At 34.5% G+C, this 21,729-nt stretch overlaps 1 protein-coding gene across 2 annotated transcripts; it reads right to left on the bottom strand.

Annotated features, from left to right (window-relative positions):
- Window positions 1-1,630: 1,630 nt before the first annotated feature.
- LOC141668033 (uncharacterized) lies at window positions 1,631-8,596 on the bottom strand. Of its 2 annotated transcripts, none has more exons than XM_074474714.1 (8): window positions 8,391-8,596; window positions 7,695-8,309; window positions 6,352-6,443; window positions 6,192-6,265; window positions 4,399-4,471; window positions 3,430-3,520; window positions 3,262-3,324; window positions 1,631-2,434 (listed from the first exon to the last, which is right to left on the bottom strand). In XM_074474714.1, exons 1-8 carry the CDS (start codon window positions 8,451-8,453, stop codon window positions 1,817-1,819), a joined length of 1,689 nt encoding a protein of 562 aa, XP_074330815.1. In that variant the 5' UTR covers window positions 8,454-8,596; the 3' UTR covers window positions 1,631-1,816. The 2 variants fall into 2 exon arrangements, with proteins under 2 accessions (XP_074330815.1, XP_074330816.1); XM_074474715.1 differs by having other exon boundaries at window positions 7,695-8,306.
- Window positions 8,597-21,729: the final 13,133 nt, after the last annotated feature.

Below are 21,729 nucleotides of genomic sequence, written 5' to 3'. Positions count from 1 at the left end.
TTCGTCTCCAATCTTTTCACAACAAATACTTATATAATGGGACATATATAATCTAATTCTCTTACATATATAAAAATATTATTCTCATAATAATTCAGATTAACTCATTCCCAGATCTGTTGCCACGGATAGTAATATATAAAATTTGTTAGAACATTTAGTCAAATATGTAAGTTTAATCTTTTAAAAGAAAACCATTCCGCTAGTATAAGTTTGAACCGGTATTTTAAAATTCGGTTTCGACTGGTGTTCTAAAATTCAATTAATTCGGTCAAGTATTTATTAAAAATCTTCGAATCAGATTCGGTTATTTATTTATTTTTTTTGAAAAGAAAAGTCAAATAATATATACGAATAATATTAATCCTATTATTTAATGTGTGTGGGGGTGCTTGTGAGTGTTGATTTTAAAATATCTTGTGATTTTTGGTAATAAATAGCTAGTATAATTTTGTAAAATTTATATTAAAATAGTGCCTTAATTTGGGGTACAATTGTTATATTATCGATGCCATATATTTTCTAAATTTACTTTGTTAAATTAAGTGATACATTTTTTAAAAGGAAAAAAATACTTGTAATTTCATCTAACAAAATAACAAATTTTAGCTGAGAAAATAATATCTCAATTGTTTCAAATCATTAACCAATTGTCCAGGATCCTCCTAGCAAATTCTTTAATAAAAATGTTTAATGTTCTAAATTATTTCCTAAAACAGATTCTAAATGTCACGTGGTTGAATTTTTCTATATTAACATAAGTTTTATCAAATTATCAAGACGGTAAACATTTCATTATTTAAAAATAAATTTAGGGTATTTGATATATGTTGGTCTATTAACTCTTTAATGGTAATTTTATGTATCATATATGAAAAATTATGCTTAAGGGTATTTGATATATATTGGTCTATTCACTCTTTAATGATAGTTTTATGCATCAAATATGAAAAATTATGGGGCGGATGAATTAGTTAGTGATTTATGAAAAAAGACAATTGTCAGTGCAAAAATCTAACTTATTTTCGTTGTAGGACTGTATAGTCTATAATGCACCGGTAAAGTCTAAAAATTTGAGTACATAAGATTCCATTTAGAGCAATAATATGTTTAGTTGTAACTACAAAGCAAACACATGTTAACATTTCTTGTTTGGTGTCTTCTGTCATCTCCAATTTCACATTATTTTTTTGTTCTGCACTTTTAAAAACAAATATGATTTCTTTGTAACCGAATAAAATTAAACAAACAAGTTTTTTATGTTTCACACAAGGCTTCTTTTTAATTACTTCCGTAACTCAGATTGAATTGGCAAAAAATCCACGAAATTATAATTTAGACCATTTCTTAGAACGAGGAAAGCGTGGGTTGAAATTAAAGAAATGAAGCATCTGTGGTGTTCTACCGGTTTTTAAAAGCCAGACACCTGTTTTTCAACGCCAAAGACCATTGCTCCATTTTTCCAGTTTCTTCTTGATGAGACCCTTCTCACATGTTCCACATCCCTTTGTTAGTGTAGGTCTCTGAATGATTCATCATCGTTGTATATTCATATCAGGCAAATAACATTCTTTAATTTAGTTTATAATTTTAAGACCTTTTAGACAGCTCATAATACTCCTTTCCAATCGTCGCCCAAAGCCATGCATTCGATTTCTCGGTATACATCAAAACCTACAGAATGTTAGATTACACGGACTTTTTAACACGCACAACCCAGGAGGCAGAACTAGTCATGTAAAAGTTGATGCATTACAACATTTGTGATGATATAGGAAATAATGACAACATATAATAACTTTTTACAAAAACAAAATTAGTTGATAATTTCTCCCTCTTCTTCCTTGGCTCCTACGGAAGCATTATTAACGCTGCATTCTTCCTTCCTAACATTTTTCATTTCATCCACTTGAGATTCAGTACCATCTTCATCATCATCTTCTACATGAAGATGTTTTTGCTCCACCAGTTCGTCCTCGCCTTGTGATTCTTTAACAATTACTGTCGGGAACATCAAGGGCTTCTCCGGCTGATCTTTAAAGAACGAATTCATTACCATGAACCTAAAGACCTGTAACAGGCGGCCTCTACCTCTCCGGATATCTGCACTAAGGAGCTTCTGCAGAAGAGTTGGTTCCCTCTTATGCACAGTTGATGTATCATTGTTTCTTGTTCTTTTCATTCGTTTAGACACGCTTTGATCATCCGTATTAGCAGGATCATTATTTGAGGGTCTTTGCTTCTTGCCAAATCTGTCATTTTCATGTCTTCCTCTTTTATTGAATCTGTTTCGAGACCTTCCCTTGTCGTTAAATGCTGGACGATTCTCATATGCTCCATGAACTTGCTTCTCTGAATCAGAGAGATAATGTGATGGTATTTCTGCTACCTCACACCCCAGTTCCGCTTGTTTGACCAAAACTTCTTTTAGTTGCTGCAAAGAGAATTTACTATAAACACCACCAAATCGAATTCAAATACATATACATACCCACGTCAATATTAATTACAAGTAAAAAAAACCAATTCAGATACTAGAAACCCTTAGGAACGAGAATTTAACTTATGGGTCTTTAAGTCTTTATGCATATGAAGAATTTAGAAGACACGCCGTTTAAGGCGGCAGTTATATAAAAGGTATTGCTGAAAAATGAAACCATACAAAGAGTAGTATAATAAATCAGAAGCCGGGTAGTGCTAGATATGGGAATGGAAAACTGGTGCGTATAATTGTGCATCTGGTTTGCCATTTTAATACAAACTGTTACCCTGCAACTCATGTCTGATATTATCCAAGGTAGCAAAACTTAACGAAGCTATGATCATTTGGGCAAAGATTTTAAGAATAGATGTAAATCAATGCCGCTCAAATGAGTGGCAACGGATCATAGCAATTATTTCCACAAAAAGATTACTAAATCAGCTAGCAGCTACTGTGACCTAGCCCATTATTTCATGATAAACAATTGCATCTTTCAAGGAAAAAATCAACTAAGATCCAAGATTTGAAAACCAATTACAGATTTTCCCACTTAGGTTGTAACACGGTAGAACTCATTCAGAAAACCAGTAGCTATTTTAACAGACTGCCATCAACTCCATTTGATAGAAAATTATTGAATAGTCAGAGTGGATCAATTCTATAGCACATTAACTAAGCAAAAACTCATGCTTTTTATAGAAGATAGTAAAATCAAACATCCTATAAAAATTCCTACCCTTGCATATACGTAACTTCAAAAGTTATATGTGTCACTGTACCTGACGTCTTAACTTGGCCTCTGCATCAGCAAGCTCCGACTCTGCCATCTTTTTATTAGATTTCTGCAAGAAATAAGTCAGTTATATTCATACGCACACTTCAGATTACAATATATAAAGTTACAAAATAAAACCTTGTCCTAATTATTAAGCAACCAATAAACACACCTTCTCTATATTGCTTTTTGATGGATAATGTCTTTTGCGTGCTTCACGCCACTGCTTGATTTCTTGTTCCGTATAGTTTAGAGGTATTAATCTTTACTTGCACAGAAGCAAACATAATGTCATAGAAAACAAGTAATGAGTGAAGCACTAAAGCCAATAGAAATTGAAATATTTGCAGAGTAGTATCACAATAACATTACAGAAAAAAAAATAAGTACAATCTCTACTGCCATGAAAAAGATATCTACAATCTTCCTAATAATCTATAGACATCAACACGAATTCTTAGTACTGCATTATAACATGAATTCAGGAAGTAGTTGTGCTACATATGATTGTATTTAAACAAAAACTCGGCCTGTTTGGCCACCCCCATTTAAGTAACTTATTGACTTACAAGCTCGTAATAGCTTATCGTAATAGCTTATCGACGAGTGTTTGTCGACCTAGCTTATAAGCCGATAAGTTAAATGTTAGTAACGACGCACTTTTTCTCAACTTATTTTGAGTTTTCGCTTTTTTATTAACTTTAATTTTAAAATATATGGTTTTAAATATTTTTCAAATTTAAAATTCACGAATTAAGATAATTGTATTTAAAATTATGTATTTTAGTTCATTTAATTAAAAAAAATCTGACTTATAAGTTAAATTATCAAAACACTTATACAACTTGTAAGTGTTCATCTACTTATCACTTATAAGCCACTTACTCATTTTAAGTTATAAGTTATTTATTTTAAGATTTCCAAAACGGGTAATATGTGATTAAACTCCAGAAAAATATTTATCAATATCTTGCAATTGTTCAGTTCAATCGTTTGGGTTTGAATCCTGGCGGGTGTAGACATATACCCCTGGCGGGTCCTGTAAATTCTATGGTAAGGTAGCCACCTCAGTGCAGTATCACTATTGAATTAATGTATGGAACAAAGTTAAAGAAATTAGAAATGAATAAAGCTGAATTACCTTTTCTTCTCCGCCTGAGTTCCATTGCTAGTATCAGGAATACCAAATTTCCTTGCGCATTCATTTTGGTAACCTGCAATAATCGAATTTTTTTATTCTGATGGAGCACTTCAGCTGTAATTAGGTGAAGATTAAAACAATTGAAGTAAAGCAAGAATAATGAACTCTAATACTTGCAAAACCGTTACAATTATATGGATATAAACATTCTTTAGCCGTCATTATTGCCAAATATCCCTTTGTACTAACTAATTCTCGTCTCGCTACTACAATACTTTTAGACAAAGCAAGTCCTTGCAAGCAAGTACACAGAAAGCTAAAAAAAAAAAACTTCTCAAAAGACTGCAATACAGTTTCAGGGTCCACCAACTTCATCTGTGGCATTAGCTGCCAAATATTCTGCTAAATCAAAGTTTGAAACCCCCAGATTTACGCTTATGTATTGTCAAGGCTTGACCACAATTTTTCCCAGCCACAAGGACTGTGTCAAATGACAGAACTAAGCATTTCTAAAAAACCTAGTCATTTCTATTCCTGGTAAATCAGAACTTAAGGATTAGGTAGGAGTCCTGTAGATGATTATATTTGATAAAAACAGCTAAAACTGATGAGCTGACAAAACAACTGAAGGAAATGGATTAGGAAATACAGTATGAACAAAAGTTGAGATAACTGAATTTAAGATTTAAGTTACTTTACTCCAGCGACTTCTTCATATGCTGGTGCAACTGGCCTAATTCTTATGTACATATAGATTTAAGTTACTTTACTCCAGCAACTTCTTCATATGCTGGTGCAACTGGCCTAATTCTTATGTACAGATAGCGATATCTATCTAGGTACCAACAACTGTGGTGATTTAGCCTAGCTGGGTCATGACTTTAGACTTGAATCTCCGCGGTAAAACTGTCAAGTAATTAAAATATCAACTGTCCTAGAAATGCATATATTTTATAATTCTTCAAGTCCTAAAATCATTCTTTCGACCCATGGCTTACTTAAAAGTAAAATTTTAAGTCCAAAATCTATATTATAGATGCTCAGATTAGATTTGACTTGATTAAAATGGATTTCTTGAAGGTGCGTGCCTTCATAATCCATTAAGTACTTCCCAAATAGGGCGTAGCAACTTGCAAATTGGATAAGATGAACTATTAAGCCATGAGAATCTGCTGAAATACACTAAAAATGTAAACAACTGTTTAAAATTTAATATGTCTAACTATTAACAACTAGAATCACTTGCTGCAGGACCTCTGGATTTGTATGAACGTCAAATTTGATATCCTGGCATTAACAAATATAGGACAATAGTGATCTGCAACAAACCAAATGTCATTTTCCTAAGATCAATCAGGTGATATGCTGTCACTGATTCCAAAGAGAAATAGGGGGATTTTGCATTTAATAAAATTAGATATAATAAACATTTTTACCCTATAATATTTCACTAATCGTAACACATCAAGTGATCCTATGTGCTGCATAACATTCATTGAGTTGCTTTCTCAATCAAAATAAACAAACAAGAAGAAATGCATGATGACACACTATGCAAAAGTTAAGACATCTTATGCACTTGGTTTCAAAACAGCATACATCATCAATAAATCATAATGTGTGGTATAACTGTTTTCATGCTGAGACACACATTTGTGTTACACTTTTTACCTATGTATTGGTCCTTAATTTATAACCAGTTGCAAAAGACATGCATTACACAGTATAGATACTTAATAATAGTATAGAACTTCTGAAAACATCATAGTGACTAGAAAAAAATCCACTCTAACCTCTTGCCCAGGATACATTAGGATTCTTGAATTTTCCTTTGCCATTTTGCATTTGATGGTTCTGTGACTTGCATCTGCCAGAAAGTAAACAAGTGCAAAATCATAAACCTCATAGGCAAATGTTTTACAAACTCTATAGAAGGAAATATAATAAACGCACCCTTGTGATCTATCCTGTCTTGAGTGCTTTTCAAAGTTCTTGCTTTGAGAATTTCTCCCATTATCAATCACACTATCGTTTCTTGAATTACCCTGGATGATTTGGTTGAATTCTATTACAGAAGAGTAAAAGAGCTTATGCTTGCAAAAATAATATCAGGTATCATTGGAGAAGAATGTGGCACAGAAAATAATTAATGAAAAATGAAAGTGAAGCTGCAAAAAAATTGATGGGAACCATTAAGATCTGTATTGTATGTTATACAGAAACATTATTTAGTTTGTTCTCTGTATCTCCTAGCATGAAGTAAGATGTATTGGAATTTCAGTCCAGTGCCAATTATAGGTCATATTCTTTTGTAATTTAAGTTCTCTTTCACCTGGTATTTTGGTATGCTATATCCTACCTACTAAACTTTATCAATTTATTAACATAAACTAATCATTATTGGATTACATCAATTAATATGAGCGATACAACAAAGATGATCTAATAAATTCGCGAACTAAGACCCAAACCCATATTATGCATGCTAGAGTGACAGATATATAATCTCAAGGTGTCTCTCCTGTTGAGCTAATGAGCTTTCATCACCAAATTTCAATCAAAGGGAAGAAAAACACAAGTAGGGCATATGCTAAAGTCAGAGGGAAACTACAGTAATCTTTGATCAGCTGCTGGCCTGGAACCAAGAAAAATCACAACTAAAAGTACTTTTTAGGCACAGTAAAGAAAGCCTCCTAGAAAAATGCCCTAAAAATTATGTTCGTCTCTTATGCAAATAATTTCAGAAAAATTAATGTCCTTTCCAGGAAAACAAATGCCCTCCGACATTTACATCCTTCCACAGTCTTTGCTAAATATCCACTTAATTAGCTTAAATTTAAGCAATCATTATAAAAAATTCCCCAAGTAGTATGTCTCCCACATTCAATTTGTAGCGGGTTCCTGAGTTCTTCACTTAATATGACATACTAAATATCAAGATCATTATAACTACTTCAAACGTGCTTCAAACTTAAAGCTTATTAATTTTTTTTTTAACTTTAGAAATTACTAAAAATTGTTTTCTGGGCCCAAAATTGAGCATGCACAAATGATATCACACAGTAAAGTCGCACTACATGTTTCTCTCAAGACAATCTAAAGATTGCAACCATTTTTGGTTTAGATTATTTTCTTTCACCATCACTAAACAAGCAACTAAGAAAACAGAAACATGATCATAACTATATTTTAATCTGGTACAGTAAAAATATTTCTTCACAGAAATCATCCAATTATAAAAGCATCTAAAATCTCTAAAATAAATACCAGTCAGATAAGCATAACGTCTCATTTACCCGTTGATTCTTGAAACCCTGAGGCAGGAAATTCTGAGTCTGTTGAGATTGAACCGAACCAAACACGGGTTGCACCGACGAGTTCACCGACGAGTTCCCTTGTAACTGCTGACTACCAGTTGCTGCATTCTGCTGTTGATTACCTTGCATTGAACCTCCATTAAAACCCATTATCCCAAACTGTTGATTACCATTAAAGGAAGGATTTTGGGGACCCCTAACTTGATTCTGAAGAAAAGGCACATTCACCCCCATGGGCATTTGAACAAACTGGCCCATATTTTGCATTGCAGACTGCATTAAAAACTGCGCTCCATTCGGAAAACCAATACCACCTCCACCACCCTGATTAATCAAATTTTGGGCTAAAATCTGGGCATTAAGTTGAGACAAATTAAACTGATTCAAACCCATGTTACCAAAATTCTGCGGAACAAACCCATTTGGAAACTGGCCTAAACCAAACATACCATTCTGCAAAAACTGATTATTAGGCACATTCAAGAAAGCATTGTTGTTTAAACTTGAAGGGTTGATTAAAGCCATTTGAGCCTGTATTTGAGGCAATAAACTAGTGGGGTTTGTCTGAAACTTGTTAGTAGAGTCCATAACCTGCTGAATTAAACATAAGTCATCAAATATGTAATAGGCTTGAGCTATACAAGTGCATATAATTAAAGAAAGTGAGAGATGAACCTGGTTTTGAGGAGCTCCTTTGGGCTGTCCTTGATTAGGCCGAGGATTGAAGACGGGACGCATTGTATGTATTTAATATATACACACGCCCAGAGAGAAAGAGAGAGGATGGTAAGAGTAGAAGAGGGTTTAGGGTTTTAGCAAAACTACGAACGGGGAACGCAAACTCTGCTCTTGTGTCTTCTTTTCCCCTCTTTGGTCTTTTTCTCGTTAGTTTGTTTTTTTCCCCGAATACCTCTATTATAGAAATCCGCCGATTTTTAAAAAATCGCCCACAAATCGCTCAAAATTCGATTAAAAATATTTGTTCGATTTGACCGATTTCCGATAAATCGCTGATTAATCATTCGATTTTTTAAAAATCATCCGATAAATCGTAAATCGGTACCTCAACCGAATAGTTCCAATTTCTGAAATCTTTAACTAATAATTACTGGCGCCCGCGAGAGACTCTAATGAAATATTATCTCAAATGAATTTGTATTTATACATAGATAATTTTTGAATACGATAAATAATTATTTTATATTTTTACTAAATTGTCTTATTTTTTTTCATACATACTATTAGAGCGGTATTAAATAACTTAAGTGGTGAGAGTTTATTTCTTATCGTAGAATTCGATTTTAACTTATCCCGAAAATTTTATGATTAGATATTTATTGTCAGGTGTATGTTAATTAAAAAAATCAAAATTATATCATTATAATAAAAATATTTGAAGTTTGTTTGTAGGGATATGTATTGTATCATTTCGGGGTCGGGGAGTACTATCCCGGCCTCTGATCCCCGAACACACCTTGAATCCTATTTTTCATTACTAATCCCCGCCGGAACGGGGATTCCCATGGGGATGCGGGAAATAATTAAAAATAATAATTTTATATTTTTAGTATTTTTTTAAATAAAAAAAAAGTTTACTAATTCGTAAAATATAAAAAACGTAATATCTCATATTTTTAATATCAAATTATATTAAAATTGATTTATAATGTAAATGAATGACAGATTATAAATATGTATTATATTGTAATGTAAAAAAATGATCAATAAAATTATAAATTATTTTAAAATTATTACAATTTTTTTAATAATATTTTTTTATAAAAAATATTTAATAAAAAATTTACAAATATATATACATAATCTATCTATCTATATATAGAGAGAGACTAAGAGAATTTATAAATGTGAAGTGAGTTAAACAAATTGGAATTGAGTATGAGGTGGGTGAAACCAATATGAGTTGGTGACATTTTTAAAATTTTATAATTAAACTACAAAAATTAAATAAAAAAGGAGACACATAAATAGCATAAATCAATATTTTATTTACTCAAAAATTAAAGTAATAAAAAAATAATTTGATAAAAAGAGAGGATGCGGTTTATTCAATAAGAATTTTAAAGTAAGTAAATATGTTATGTAGTATAATTGTAGTGATATGAAATATTTTAGTAGCATGTTTAAGGTTTGATTCTTAGTAGATATAAAAATATCTCTATTTTTAACAAAAATTGTGCGAGGAATCGCATTTTTATAGTTTTTCAAAATAATTGGGCAAAATTGTAATTTTACCACAAATAAAATGGTTAAATTTGCCTGTAGTCTTCTTTTAATATATAAAAGGAGATATAATTATACATTAAATTATGAAAACTAAAAAAAAAGTTACATAAATAATGTAAAGCAATATTTTATTTACTAAAATGTTAAAATAATATAAAAAAATTATGATAGAAAAAGATGATATGGTTTATGTAATAAGATTTTTAAAGAGAATGTATTTCAACCTTAGAAGGTAAGGGGTTCGAATATTGGTGCATAGATAATTCCTTCTTAATTTTAGCTTAATTTATATATGGATGTCATTTGTGTAATTTTTGAAAATAAAAGGATAAACTCGTAATTTTAAACCATTAAAATGACTCAATTTGCCCTTGATTGCCCTTTAATATACAGAAGGAGATTATGAGTATCGTGGTGGTCAAGTTAGATCTATCAACTGATTGGTTTTGAATTGGATCGACCTAAATTTATATTCATATTCATTTTTTTTGAATTCAGATAAGATCAACCTCAGATCTTTTATAGGTTGATCCAGATCCGGATCCGTTCAGATCACAGACTTCGGATCGGATATTCGCTAAATTTATGTATATTTATTTTTTTAATTTAACTTATTATAAAATCTAGTATAAATTGGAAACAAATAAAAATTAAACATACCATTGAATTGTAGAGTATTTGATTCTATTAATGGAAAAAAATTGATGTATCGAAGTGGAAATGTTATGTGAGTTGAGATGGGGTGATATGCACTTTTGAAAAGTTAAAAAATAGAATATAATATAGAAATGGACTGGACTCTAGAGACTATATCGAATGAAGTACAGAAAATGGATCTTGACTTAGATTAGAATTTTAGATATAAAATTATAGAAAATATTTTTATTATATATTATATATAATTATATATAAATAAACAAATAAATATATGAACAGGTGTAACGCCCCAAACCCGCCCTTCTGCGGATTTGGGTCGCCACACTTGACATTACATAAATACAATGTATTACAGTTACAAGCCATAAGTAAATACAAATTTTACACAAATATCTTCACGTCTCGCCCCACAGATTCAAGGACCTCTCATCTCGATATTTCCCGCGTCACTACGAACCTTATTCCACGCCATGTTGCTCACATGTTTATATATATAATAATATGTTCCACGGAGTAGCGCTAGTCCGACTCTGAGGCGTACATCCGATAACCAGAATCTACATACTGTGATGTGTCAATGGACCTTTACTTCACCATCTGCCTTATCTTGGAAAGCTTATAACTTTATGTATTTAACTACTAAAAATATTTATAAAAACAAGAGTGAGCACTTGAATGCTCAACTAGTTAACTACTAAACCACATTGTTCACGTATCGAAAGAAAATTGAATGAATGATAAAACAAGATAATTCACTAATCCAGATATCACAATTTAGAAGTAAAAATATCTGACTGAATAATAAATCACACTTATTTCAATGAGACAATCAATCTCTATCACTTCGTATCATAATTCACAAGTAAAGATATCTGACTGGATACATTCATCTCTCGAGATAATCCATCCATCAACAGAACTTACTTGACAACTGCGAAAAGAGTTTAAGAATACTGGTTGTACACCCTGATACCTCATTACTCGATCAACTACCATGCTAGGTATCGTTCTCCTACAGGGCTCGCACGTAGCATGATCAGTGCCTTCAAGCGAGTGCCACCTTACTTTCATTATTTGCTAACATTAAAATGGGTTAACGTCTTAACCCTGGCTACACTTGAGCAATAATCAAATCTGATTCAACGGATCAAAATACTTTTCGTATTTCCATCGTCGTACACCTCCGACCATGTTGATTGATAAGTGGCATTTTATACCACTTAGAACGTCTTATAATGGCTTGAATTGATGTCTTGAAATCAGGTATTTTGTGTATTTGATGCGTTTTTCTAGTGTTTGTGCATTTTAGGGTATAACTTGCGTTTGTAGGGAGATTTCATTACGAATAAGCCTAGGGGAGTGCTTGGCATTGGATGTGGGAAGTTAGGAGCAGATCGCAGTAGAAATCAGAAGCAGAATAAAGATTTTTCCAGTAACCTGCTGGGCGGCCGCTTAGGAAAGCTGGGCGGCCGCTCAGCCGCTCAGGAAGCTGGGCTACCGCTCAGGATTGTTGGGCGGTCGCTCAGGGGCGAGAATTTTTATACTGATTTTTACAATCCTTATTCTGTTGGAATTCTGAGACGGCTGGTTCTTGTGGGCTTCTGTATAAGTAGTTTTCAGAGACGTTTCAAAAAGTGTGGTATCAAGCAAGGAGCGAGGAGAGAAGGAAGAAGACCGTTTTAGCACATAGCAACGAAGAAGAGGAAGCATACGTTTGCATGTGATTCTTTTATCCGTTATATTAGTGGATGCTAGTTTTCTTTACTTTGAACCTTATTACTCTTGTGACGTACTCTGGTTTTAATAAGTATTTTTATTAGTTTATCTTGTGTGTTATATCATGTTTTCATATGAACCCATGGTGACGATGAGTTCTATCATGGGCTAATCGTGATCATGGGGTCGTAACAGATTTACTATGGATTTCTTTAGTTAGTTGTTTAATACCTTAGTGTGTGATGATTGTATGATATCTAGCATAGGTTGCGCTTATTCATCTTATGTGCGTCGCGGACATGTAAGATAGTCTGTTAATCTCTTGTGAAGCGACGGTGGATCTTGAGATTTAGAACTTGCCATGCTAGCATAGGTTCATGTGTGTGTATGCATGATTAGTGGGTAATTCTAACCGTTTTACTTGCCCTGTGTAATCATAAAGAATAACGTGTGCTTAAATCATCATGTTGTCAAATTTGTAGACATATAGGGTCTCAACATAATTGATGCCTATTCAACTTCTATCTTATTTGTGGATGTTTGGTAGAATGGTATTGGTACAACGAAAGTTGGCTTTTATCAGTTTCGTGTTGTTCGATTAATATCATCATCGTTACATGCTAAAGGTAATAACAATAACTATTGAAGGAAGTAGTAATTAAGTTATGATCTCATGTGTGTTTAATATTATTAATTCAAGTGTCAATTAAGTGTTTAATTCTCGTAGTTAATTATAGTTAATAATTAGTTAATCAGATCTAAGTGTTATTGTCTTGACATTGAGAAGTAATCATACATTGGCGAGTAAGTGTTAATTGAACATAATTAGTCCGAGTCTCTGTGGGAACGAACTAGAAATTATTCTATATTACTTGCAAACGCGTATACTTGCGTGAATTATTAGCACGTGTTTTGTGCCTAACAAGTTTTTGGCGCCGCTGCCGGGGACCGGCGTATTTGTTTAGTTTATGTACTTACCATCAGTGGTCATTAGGACTCATTGATTAAAACGTGTTATTTATTGTTTTCGGTTGTGTTTCAGGTACTTTAGTGAGCGTTTATGCAAACACGTTCTCGTACTCGCAAAAGGACTTTAGATACGGCTGAGGAGACAGACTCAATTCTTGATATTCCGGAGAAGATAGATTTTGAAGATTCGGATAAAGAGAGTGAGCAGAAAGAACCAATAATCATGGGTGATCGTATAGTTCCGGCATATCCAGCTCTTATGGACTTTTCTCGGCCTAAAATTGATGACATTCAGTCAAGCATCCTTCATCCGGTTATTCAGGCCAACACTTTTGAAATCAAGCCGGGCACTATTCAGATGGTGCAGAATTCTGTTTCTTTCAGAGGTGCTGCGACTGAAGACCCCAACATGCATATCAGGAATGTTGTCAAGATCTGTAGTACTTTCAAATATAATGGTGTGACTGATGAGGCTATCAAGCTGAGGCTTTTCCCATTATCTCTGAGGGATAAAACTAAGGACTGGTTACATTCTGAACCAGCTGGGTCCATCACTACTTGGCAAGATCTTGCGCAAAAGTTTCTAGTGAAGTTCTATCCAATGGCGAAGACTGCAGCTATGAGGAGTGCTCTTACTCAGTTTACGCATAAACCAACAGAATCTATGTGCGAAGCTTGGGAGCGCTACAAGGAGATGTTGAGAAAGTTTCCACATCATGGTATGCCTGACTGGATGGTGATCACTGGTTTATATAATGGTTTAGGGCCCAATCTCGGCCCATGCTCGATGCAGCAGCTGGAGGCGCCTTGTGGGCCAAAAGGTATACTGAGGCTTATAATCTTATTGAAACTATGGTTGCAAATGAGCATCAAAACCCAACTCAAAGGATGATGCTTGGGAAGGTAGCAGGTATTCAGGAAGTTGATGCAGCTATAGCTATTGCAGCGCAGTTCCAAGCGTTGTCTTTGAAGGTCGATTCTTTAGCCAACTATAGAGTCAATCAGATAGCTATGGTCTGTGAGCTTTGTGCAGGTTCTCATGCTACGAATCAGTGTTCTCTTGTTAATGAAACTGTGCAGTATGTGAACAATTATCAGTGACCGCATTAGCCTGTGCCAGCTATTTATCATCCTAACAACAGAAATCATCCCAACTTCAGCTGGAGCAATAATCAGAATGCTATTCAGCAACCATATCAGCAAGGCGTAAGTAAATAGTTTAATCCACCTGGATTCCAGCAACCACAGCATTACGCTCAAAGGCAATCATATCCTCAACAAGGAAGTGATGCTCCACCTTCTAGTGCTGATTTCGAGGAGTTCAAGCTGTTGTGCAAAAGTCAGGCTGTTTCTATCAAGACCTTGGAAAATCAAATCGGTCAAATTGCCAATGCAGTGCTCAATCAACAACCTGGCACACTTCCCAGCGATACTGAAGTGCCAGGCAGGAAGGAAGCTAAAGAGCAAGTCAAAGCTATTACCTTAAGGTCTGGAAAAGTTGCTGATGCTGAAAAAGCGAAAGATGGAGAAGCTGAAGTTGTTGATGAAGAAGAGAATTAAAAGGAGAAAGCGGCGGAACCAAGTAAGACTACTATTGAACACACTCCGCCTGAGGGTAATACAGGGGATAAACAGCTCTATCCTCCACCACCTTTCCCTAAGAGATTGCAATAATAAAAGCTGGATAAGCAGTTCGGTAAGTTTCTGGAGGTGTTCAAGAAACTTCACATCAACATACCTTTCGTTGAGGCTCTGGATCAAATGCCTAGTTATGCAAAATTCATAAAGAGTATTCTTTCAAGGAAGGTGAAACTGGATGACCTTGAGTGTAATAACCCCAATTTTTGGAAAAATTTTGAAACCCTTATGAATAGTGTTTTTGCTGAATAAGAAAACTTTTCATGCCACACTATGTAGGGGTTCTGTTATTGATCTTCTGGGATATTATTAGTACTCTATGTGATATATAAGTGTATGTAAAGATCGTCATAATCCAATTTCCGAACACTTTGATTTTTCCCGGAAATCCACTAGATACGGAAAGAATTGAGAAAAAGGTAACAGGATAAAAAGGATTTAAATTAAAGGATTATAAGAGAGGATCATAAAAAAGAATATAATGTATTGAGATAGGTTAAGGGAACCTAAGTAATAAGATCCCGGGTATGATCCCTCAAACGATAAACGAAAACGAAAGTTAAGCGAACCGTATAACATATCAGCGGTCATTAGGCAAACAATTAAAAGCTAATCAAAGGGATTAGTGGGGATGATGTCATCCAACCAATAGAAAGAGGACAAAGGAGGGGTGATGACATCACAAAGTGATGTAGGCATGACATGGGAAGGAAGGAGGTGTGGTTGAATGAGAACCACACAAATTCAAGGGCAACAAGGTAATTGACTAAATCAAACAACAAAAATCAACCAACCAAGCCAAAACATTTCATTTCACCAAACAAAACACAAAAATCTCTCTTCTTCTTCTTCATGCTCTCGGGTGCTTTTCTTAAAAAATGAAAGTCCAAGCTCCTCCACTTACTATTTAGCAAGGTAATTATCTAAGCTTCCCCATGGATAGTTACATACTTCCTATAAGTTTAAGCTTCTAATTCCAAGCCAATCTTTTTCTATAAATCATGAAAGAAGATGGTGAATAGTGTTTTCAAGAACTAAAATTTGTGTTCTTGAAGTTTTGTTTAGATTAAGCTTGGATAAGGACTTTAAGGGTGATTCCAAGCCATTCTCTTGATTCTCCACTCTTCAAGGAAGGTATACCATCTCCAAACCCTAGATTCCTATGTATTATAAGATGATTTTGATTAGTAGGATGATATTGTAGCTTGATGTTGGTGATTTAGAGTTTGGGATTGAATTTGGTATTGAAGTGGAATGGTAAATGTTGTGGTTTTGATTAAAAGAACTTAAGTATGATTAAAGTTAAGCTTAGGTATAAGTATGAATGTTAAAATTGAATTGGTTGGGGTTGTTATGATGTGATAAGGATGGATGTTGGTTGTATGTTGGATTTGAGGTTGAATTGGGTTGGTTTTGAATGGTTTTAAATTTGGAAATCGCGTAAACATAGCCGTCGTAACGTCCAATTTTCTTTAGACAGTTTTTGTGCATAACATTAGGACCCGAGAACCCCCTGCTAGATTATGACCACTGCCATGTTTAGATAGCTCATGTTACGAGCTTCGTTTTGATATGTAGTTCGTTCGATTCCGATGCACGGTTTAGGAGAAACGACCGTTTCAAGTAACGGCGTTTCGCGAACGAAACTTTTCCCCTCGCCTTACTTTGAAACATAGGTTAAAGACCAAAAATGGTTAATTAATGCATGAAACATTTAAGGTAAGTGTGTTAGGCAGTTGGTAAGACACTCGCGAAGGAATCGCCTTAAAACTCGTAAAGGTTAAATTATTAAAAATGGTGGAGCTGAGGGTACTCGAGTGACTTAAGAGAACCAGCGAGCGCAAAATAAGCGTTAGAGTCTAAGTTAGTTAAAGTATAGATTTACAAGTGACTTTGGTTTAATTCCAACTTACTTGTTGTTTATAGGTTACCAGACTCGTCCCGAGCCTTTTATCACCCCAAGTCGCTCAGGCAAGTTTTCTACCCGTTATAACTGTTGTTGTGATGTATTTGTGTATATGCATTATCTTGCGATAGATGCATGTGGGTTAATTAGCAAATATTGCAATATATTGAAGCATGCTGCTATGGTATATATATATATGCATGCCTGTTTCGTATTCTTTCCATATATATCTGTTGATTCAGTTGATAATACCTATGCTAGAGGATAGCGGTAATTTGCATATACCCTTAGTACAGGGACCCAAAGGTGAAAATATTTTCTAAAATCGGGAGTCGAGGATCCCTAGTAGATTTTGTATATATGGATAAATATATATATATACTTATATATATATATGGTCATAGTTTTCAAAACTATTAATCGAATAAGGTTTATTCGATAACTTTAACTTTATTTTATTATTGAATATTATTTCGAATATTATTCGAAGGCGTATGACTCCTTTATATTAAATGAATATTATTTTGAATATTCATTCGAGGACTTATGACTCCTTTTATTTATTATCTGAATATTATTTGAATATTCATTCGAGGGCTTATGACTCTTTTATATTATTTATTGAATATTATTTGAATATTCATTCGAGGGCTTATGACTCAGTTTATATTATTTAATGAATATTATTTGAATATTCATTTGAGGATCTATGACTCCGATTATTTGCTGAGATATATTCTTTATTTTATTAAAGAATAAGGTGTCAATAATCAAACTTATTTTCGATTATTCAAATAAAGATAGTACTTTTATATAAGTATATCTTTGGTTATTTAATACTCGTTTCAAGTATAAGTTTTAATACTTCTACTTCAATTATTTTTATAAAGATTATTCTTTATGGGAATATTATTTAAATAATAATATTCAGACATTTTCTAAATATACTGGGGACTGATTTACTTCATTAAATCAACTTTACTCCAAACACTCTTTAAAGTGTTTTCGAGTCTTCAAAATGATTTTTAAAAGTTAGAGCGGATCCCAAAACTCATTTTTTTTATATTTAAGATCTTCCTTTTTAAGGGGATTTAAATACTCGCTCAAAACCTGAGGGATCCGGCTCTGTGGTGTATTTTATATTCGCAACAAGGTTGCAGTTTTGGTAAATGAATTGATTACTTACCCAACGTTCGGGAAGTAAGTCCATCTATTGAGTCGGCATAAGCAACATGGGCTCAGTGGGCGTCCATGATAGTGTAAGTGGCTCAGTGGGAGTCCATCAATTGTATAAGTGGCTGAGTGGCAGTCCAGCATAAGGTCCTATTACGACCAGGGTGATGACCAGTGGGGAATTCGTCCATCTACTAGTAGAAAAGGTTACTTATGGGTATCTTTGCCTGATCAGCAAGATATCTGGTTTATGCCAAAATTCTTTTCCTTTCCAAACTTATTGGATATTGCAATTCTGTTCATACTTTACATGACAGAGGTTTTCAGGAAATGTATAAAGGAAGATATATATGTGGATATATATATATATATCAGAACTTAATGAAGTATGTCATAACTTCATTTCCTTTAATAATATTTCAAAGATTTAATCTATTCAAATCTTGTCTTGTAGTCTCATCTATGTGATGAACTTTTGAAACTGATTATAACTTGAACGGTGGTAGTTCAAGTAGTATTGGGAAAGATATAAGTATATTGGGGTATTTGGTAACTTCATCTTTTAAACTTATATCTAATTAATAATTATCTTATGAATGACAAAGATTTTCAGAAAAACGTTGAGACAAGGTTAGATATATGAGATCACCTTGCAACGATATTTTTTATACAGTTATACACTGGGACTTTGTGTATATTATGCATGGAAGAGGACTTCCAATATTTTGAAAAGTATATATGTATATATACTGAATATTTTTCGACTTCATCGCATTAAGATATCAAACTTGGTTCATTTCTTTTGACCAAGACTTTCATGAGTATTATGAGTAGGCTCATATATTGTTAATCATTATACATATTATTTTGGTGGGCTTGCTGCTCACCCTTGCTTTCTTCTTTCGTCACACAACATCAGATAGATAAGATGAACAGGACCAAGCTCCCAATTCGCAGGCGGATAGGAAACGTTCCGCAGCTTTCTGGAAGCGTTCAGGCCGCTGTAGCTGAGGTAGAAATTACCAATAGGCTAAGTTTTCAACTAGTAATGTACCAGACTTATGTATATTATGAATTGTAATAATGGCAAAGAAATGTAAATTTATTCAGAAACCTTTTTAAGGTGTATTGACATAATTATGGAATAAAACGACTTATGATTATTTTTGGATATTCATCTCTGAGACTATAACTTGTGGTGTGTGTGTGTGTATATTGTGGGGTCACAGTAAAGAGTAGTTGATTGTTTAATAAGATTGGGTGTTGTTAAGGGAAGTGGAACTCGTGACAACCCGGATCCCCGACCCCGGATTTGGGGGTGTTACATTGAGACCGTTGCTCTAACGGAAGAGTGCAGTGCTGTGCTGCAACAAAAATTACCTCCAAAGCTTAAAGATCCAGGTAGCTTCACCATTCCTTGCACCATCGGCAAGTTGTCTTTTGAAAAATGCCTATGCGATTTGGGAGCAAGCATCAATCTGATGCCATTGTCTATCTTCAAAAAGTTGAATTTTCCTGATCCAAAGCCCACCTACATGTCTCTACAATTGGCTGATCGTTCTATTACATACCCGTGAGGCATCGTGGAGGACGTGTTAGTAAAGGTGGATAAGCTCTTCTTCCCTACAGACTTTGTCATTTTGGATTTCGAGGAAGATAAGAAGATTCCCATAATCTTGGGAAGACCTTTCTTGGCTACAGGCCATACCTTGATAGATGTGCAGAAAGGTGAACTTACTATGAGGGTACATGATTAGGATGTGACATTCAATGTATTCAAAGCGATGAAATTCCCTATAGAAGACGAGGAGTGCTTAAAGGTGGATTTAATTGATTCTGCGGTGACTTCAGAAATTGATCATATGTTAATGTCTGATGCTTTAGAGAAATACTTGGTGGGGGACTTTGACAGTGACGATGAGGATGGCAATGAGCAACTACAATATCTAAATGCTTCTCCTTGGAGGCGAAAGCTAGACATGCCATTTGAATCTCTTGGTACTACTGATCTGAAGAATGCTGAAGGAAAGCTCAAACCATCAATTGAGGAAGCACCTACTTTGGAGCTTAAACCATTGCTTGAACACTTGAGGTTTGCTTTTTTAGGTGATGCATCTACTTTATCTGTTATTATTGCATCTGACCTTTCACGTAGTGAGGGGGACAAGCTCTTGAGGATCTTGAGAGAATTCAAATCGGCTATCGGATGGACTATAGCAGATATCAAATGGATCAGCCCTTCGTATTGCATGCATAAAATTCTGCTAGAGGAAGGTAGTAAGCCGACTGTTGAGCAACAACGACGATTTAATCCTATCATGAAAGAAGTGGTGAAGAAAGAAATTCTGAAGTGGCTGGATGCAGGAATCATATATCCTATTTCTGACAGTTCTTGGGTGAGCCCCGTGCAATGTGTACCTAAGAAAGGAGGTATAACTGTGGTATAAAATGAGAAGAACGAGCTCATCCCCACTCGAACAGTCACAGGATGGAGGGTATGCATGGATTACAGAAAGTTGAACCAAACCACAAGAAAGGATCACTTCCCTCTTCCATTTATTAATCAGATGCTTGACAGGTTGGTTGGTCATAAGTATTATTGTCTTCTGGATGGCTATTCGGGGTATAATCAGATTTGCATTGCACCAGGAGGTCAAGAAAAGACTACCTTCACTTGTCCATTCGACACGTTTGCTTTTCGCAGAGTATCGTTTGGCTTATGTGGTGCACCCGCCACTTTTCAGAGATGTATGATGGCTATATTCTCTTGTATGCTTGGAAACAATGTTGAAGTGTTCATGGACGACTTCTCCGTCTTTGGACATTCGTATGATGAATGTTTGAATAATCTTCGTTCGGTGCTCAAAAGGTGTGTGGAAACTAATTTGGTGCTCAATTGGGAAAAATGTCACTTTATGGTGCGCGAAGGCATTATTCTTGGGCATAAAGTCTCTAGCAAAGGTCTTGAGGTGGACAAAGCCAATGTGGGAGTCATGGAAAATCTTCCACCACCTATTTCTGTGAAAGGAATCCGTAGTTTTCTTGGTCATGCGGGTTTTTATCGGCGTTTCATTAAGGACTTCTCGAAGATATCTAAGCCATTGTGCAACTTGCTCGAGAAAGATGTGCCTTTCAAATTTGATGATAAATTCTTGGAGGCATTCGAGACTCTCAAGAAGAGTTTGATAACTGCACCAGTTATTACGACACCTGATTGGACAAAACCTTTTGAGATGATGTGTGATGCGAGTGATTATACAGTGGGAGCAGTTCTTGGGCAGCGCAAGAATAATCTTTTCCATGTGGTCTACTATGCTAGTAAGACTCTAAATGGAGCTCAAATGAACTACACCACTACTGAGAAGGAGCTCTTGGCTATAGCCTTTGGTTTCAAAAAAATTCGATCTTATCTACCTGGGACAAAGGTGACAGTATTCACTGATCATGCTGCCATTCACTATCTAGTCTCAAAGAAGGATTCGAAGCCTAGACTTATTCGTTGGGTGCTCTTGCTACATGAATTTGAGTTAGAGATCAAGGATCGAAAAAGTACTGAGAATCAAGTAGCTGACCATCTCTCTAGATTGGAGAATCTCGATTCTATTTCACATGATAAGACATTGATCAACGAATCTTTTTCGGATGAGCAGTTATTCGCAGTTCAGGAGGAGGAGCCATGGTTCGCAGATATTGTGAACTATCTTGTCAGCA

This window comes from Apium graveolens, chromosome 6 (genome assembly GCF_009905375.1).
Source record: "Apium graveolens cultivar Ventura chromosome 6, ASM990537v1, whole genome shotgun sequence".
Lineage (NCBI taxonomy): Eukaryota > Viridiplantae > Streptophyta > Magnoliopsida > Apiales > Apiaceae > Apium > Apium graveolens.
The sequence above is the reverse complement of the archived record's forward strand: the minus strand, read 5'-3'. Positions and strand labels throughout refer to the sequence as shown.

Bases quoted from the DNA above. Each gene is read 5' to 3' on its own strand.
- LOC141668033 (XM_074474714.1), bottom strand. From the start codon at position 8,453: ATGCGTCCCGTCTTCAATCCTCGGCCTAATCAAGGACAGCCCAAAGGA. The intron at 8,310-8,390 runs GTTCATCTCTCA...TGTTTAATTCAG, and splicing joins AAGGAGCTCCTCAAAACCAG to CAGGTTATGGACTCTACTAA. The intron at 3,521-4,398 runs GTAATTCAGCTT...GTGCAAGTAAAG, and splicing joins ACTCAGGCGGAGAAGAAAAG to ATTAATACCTCTAAACTATA.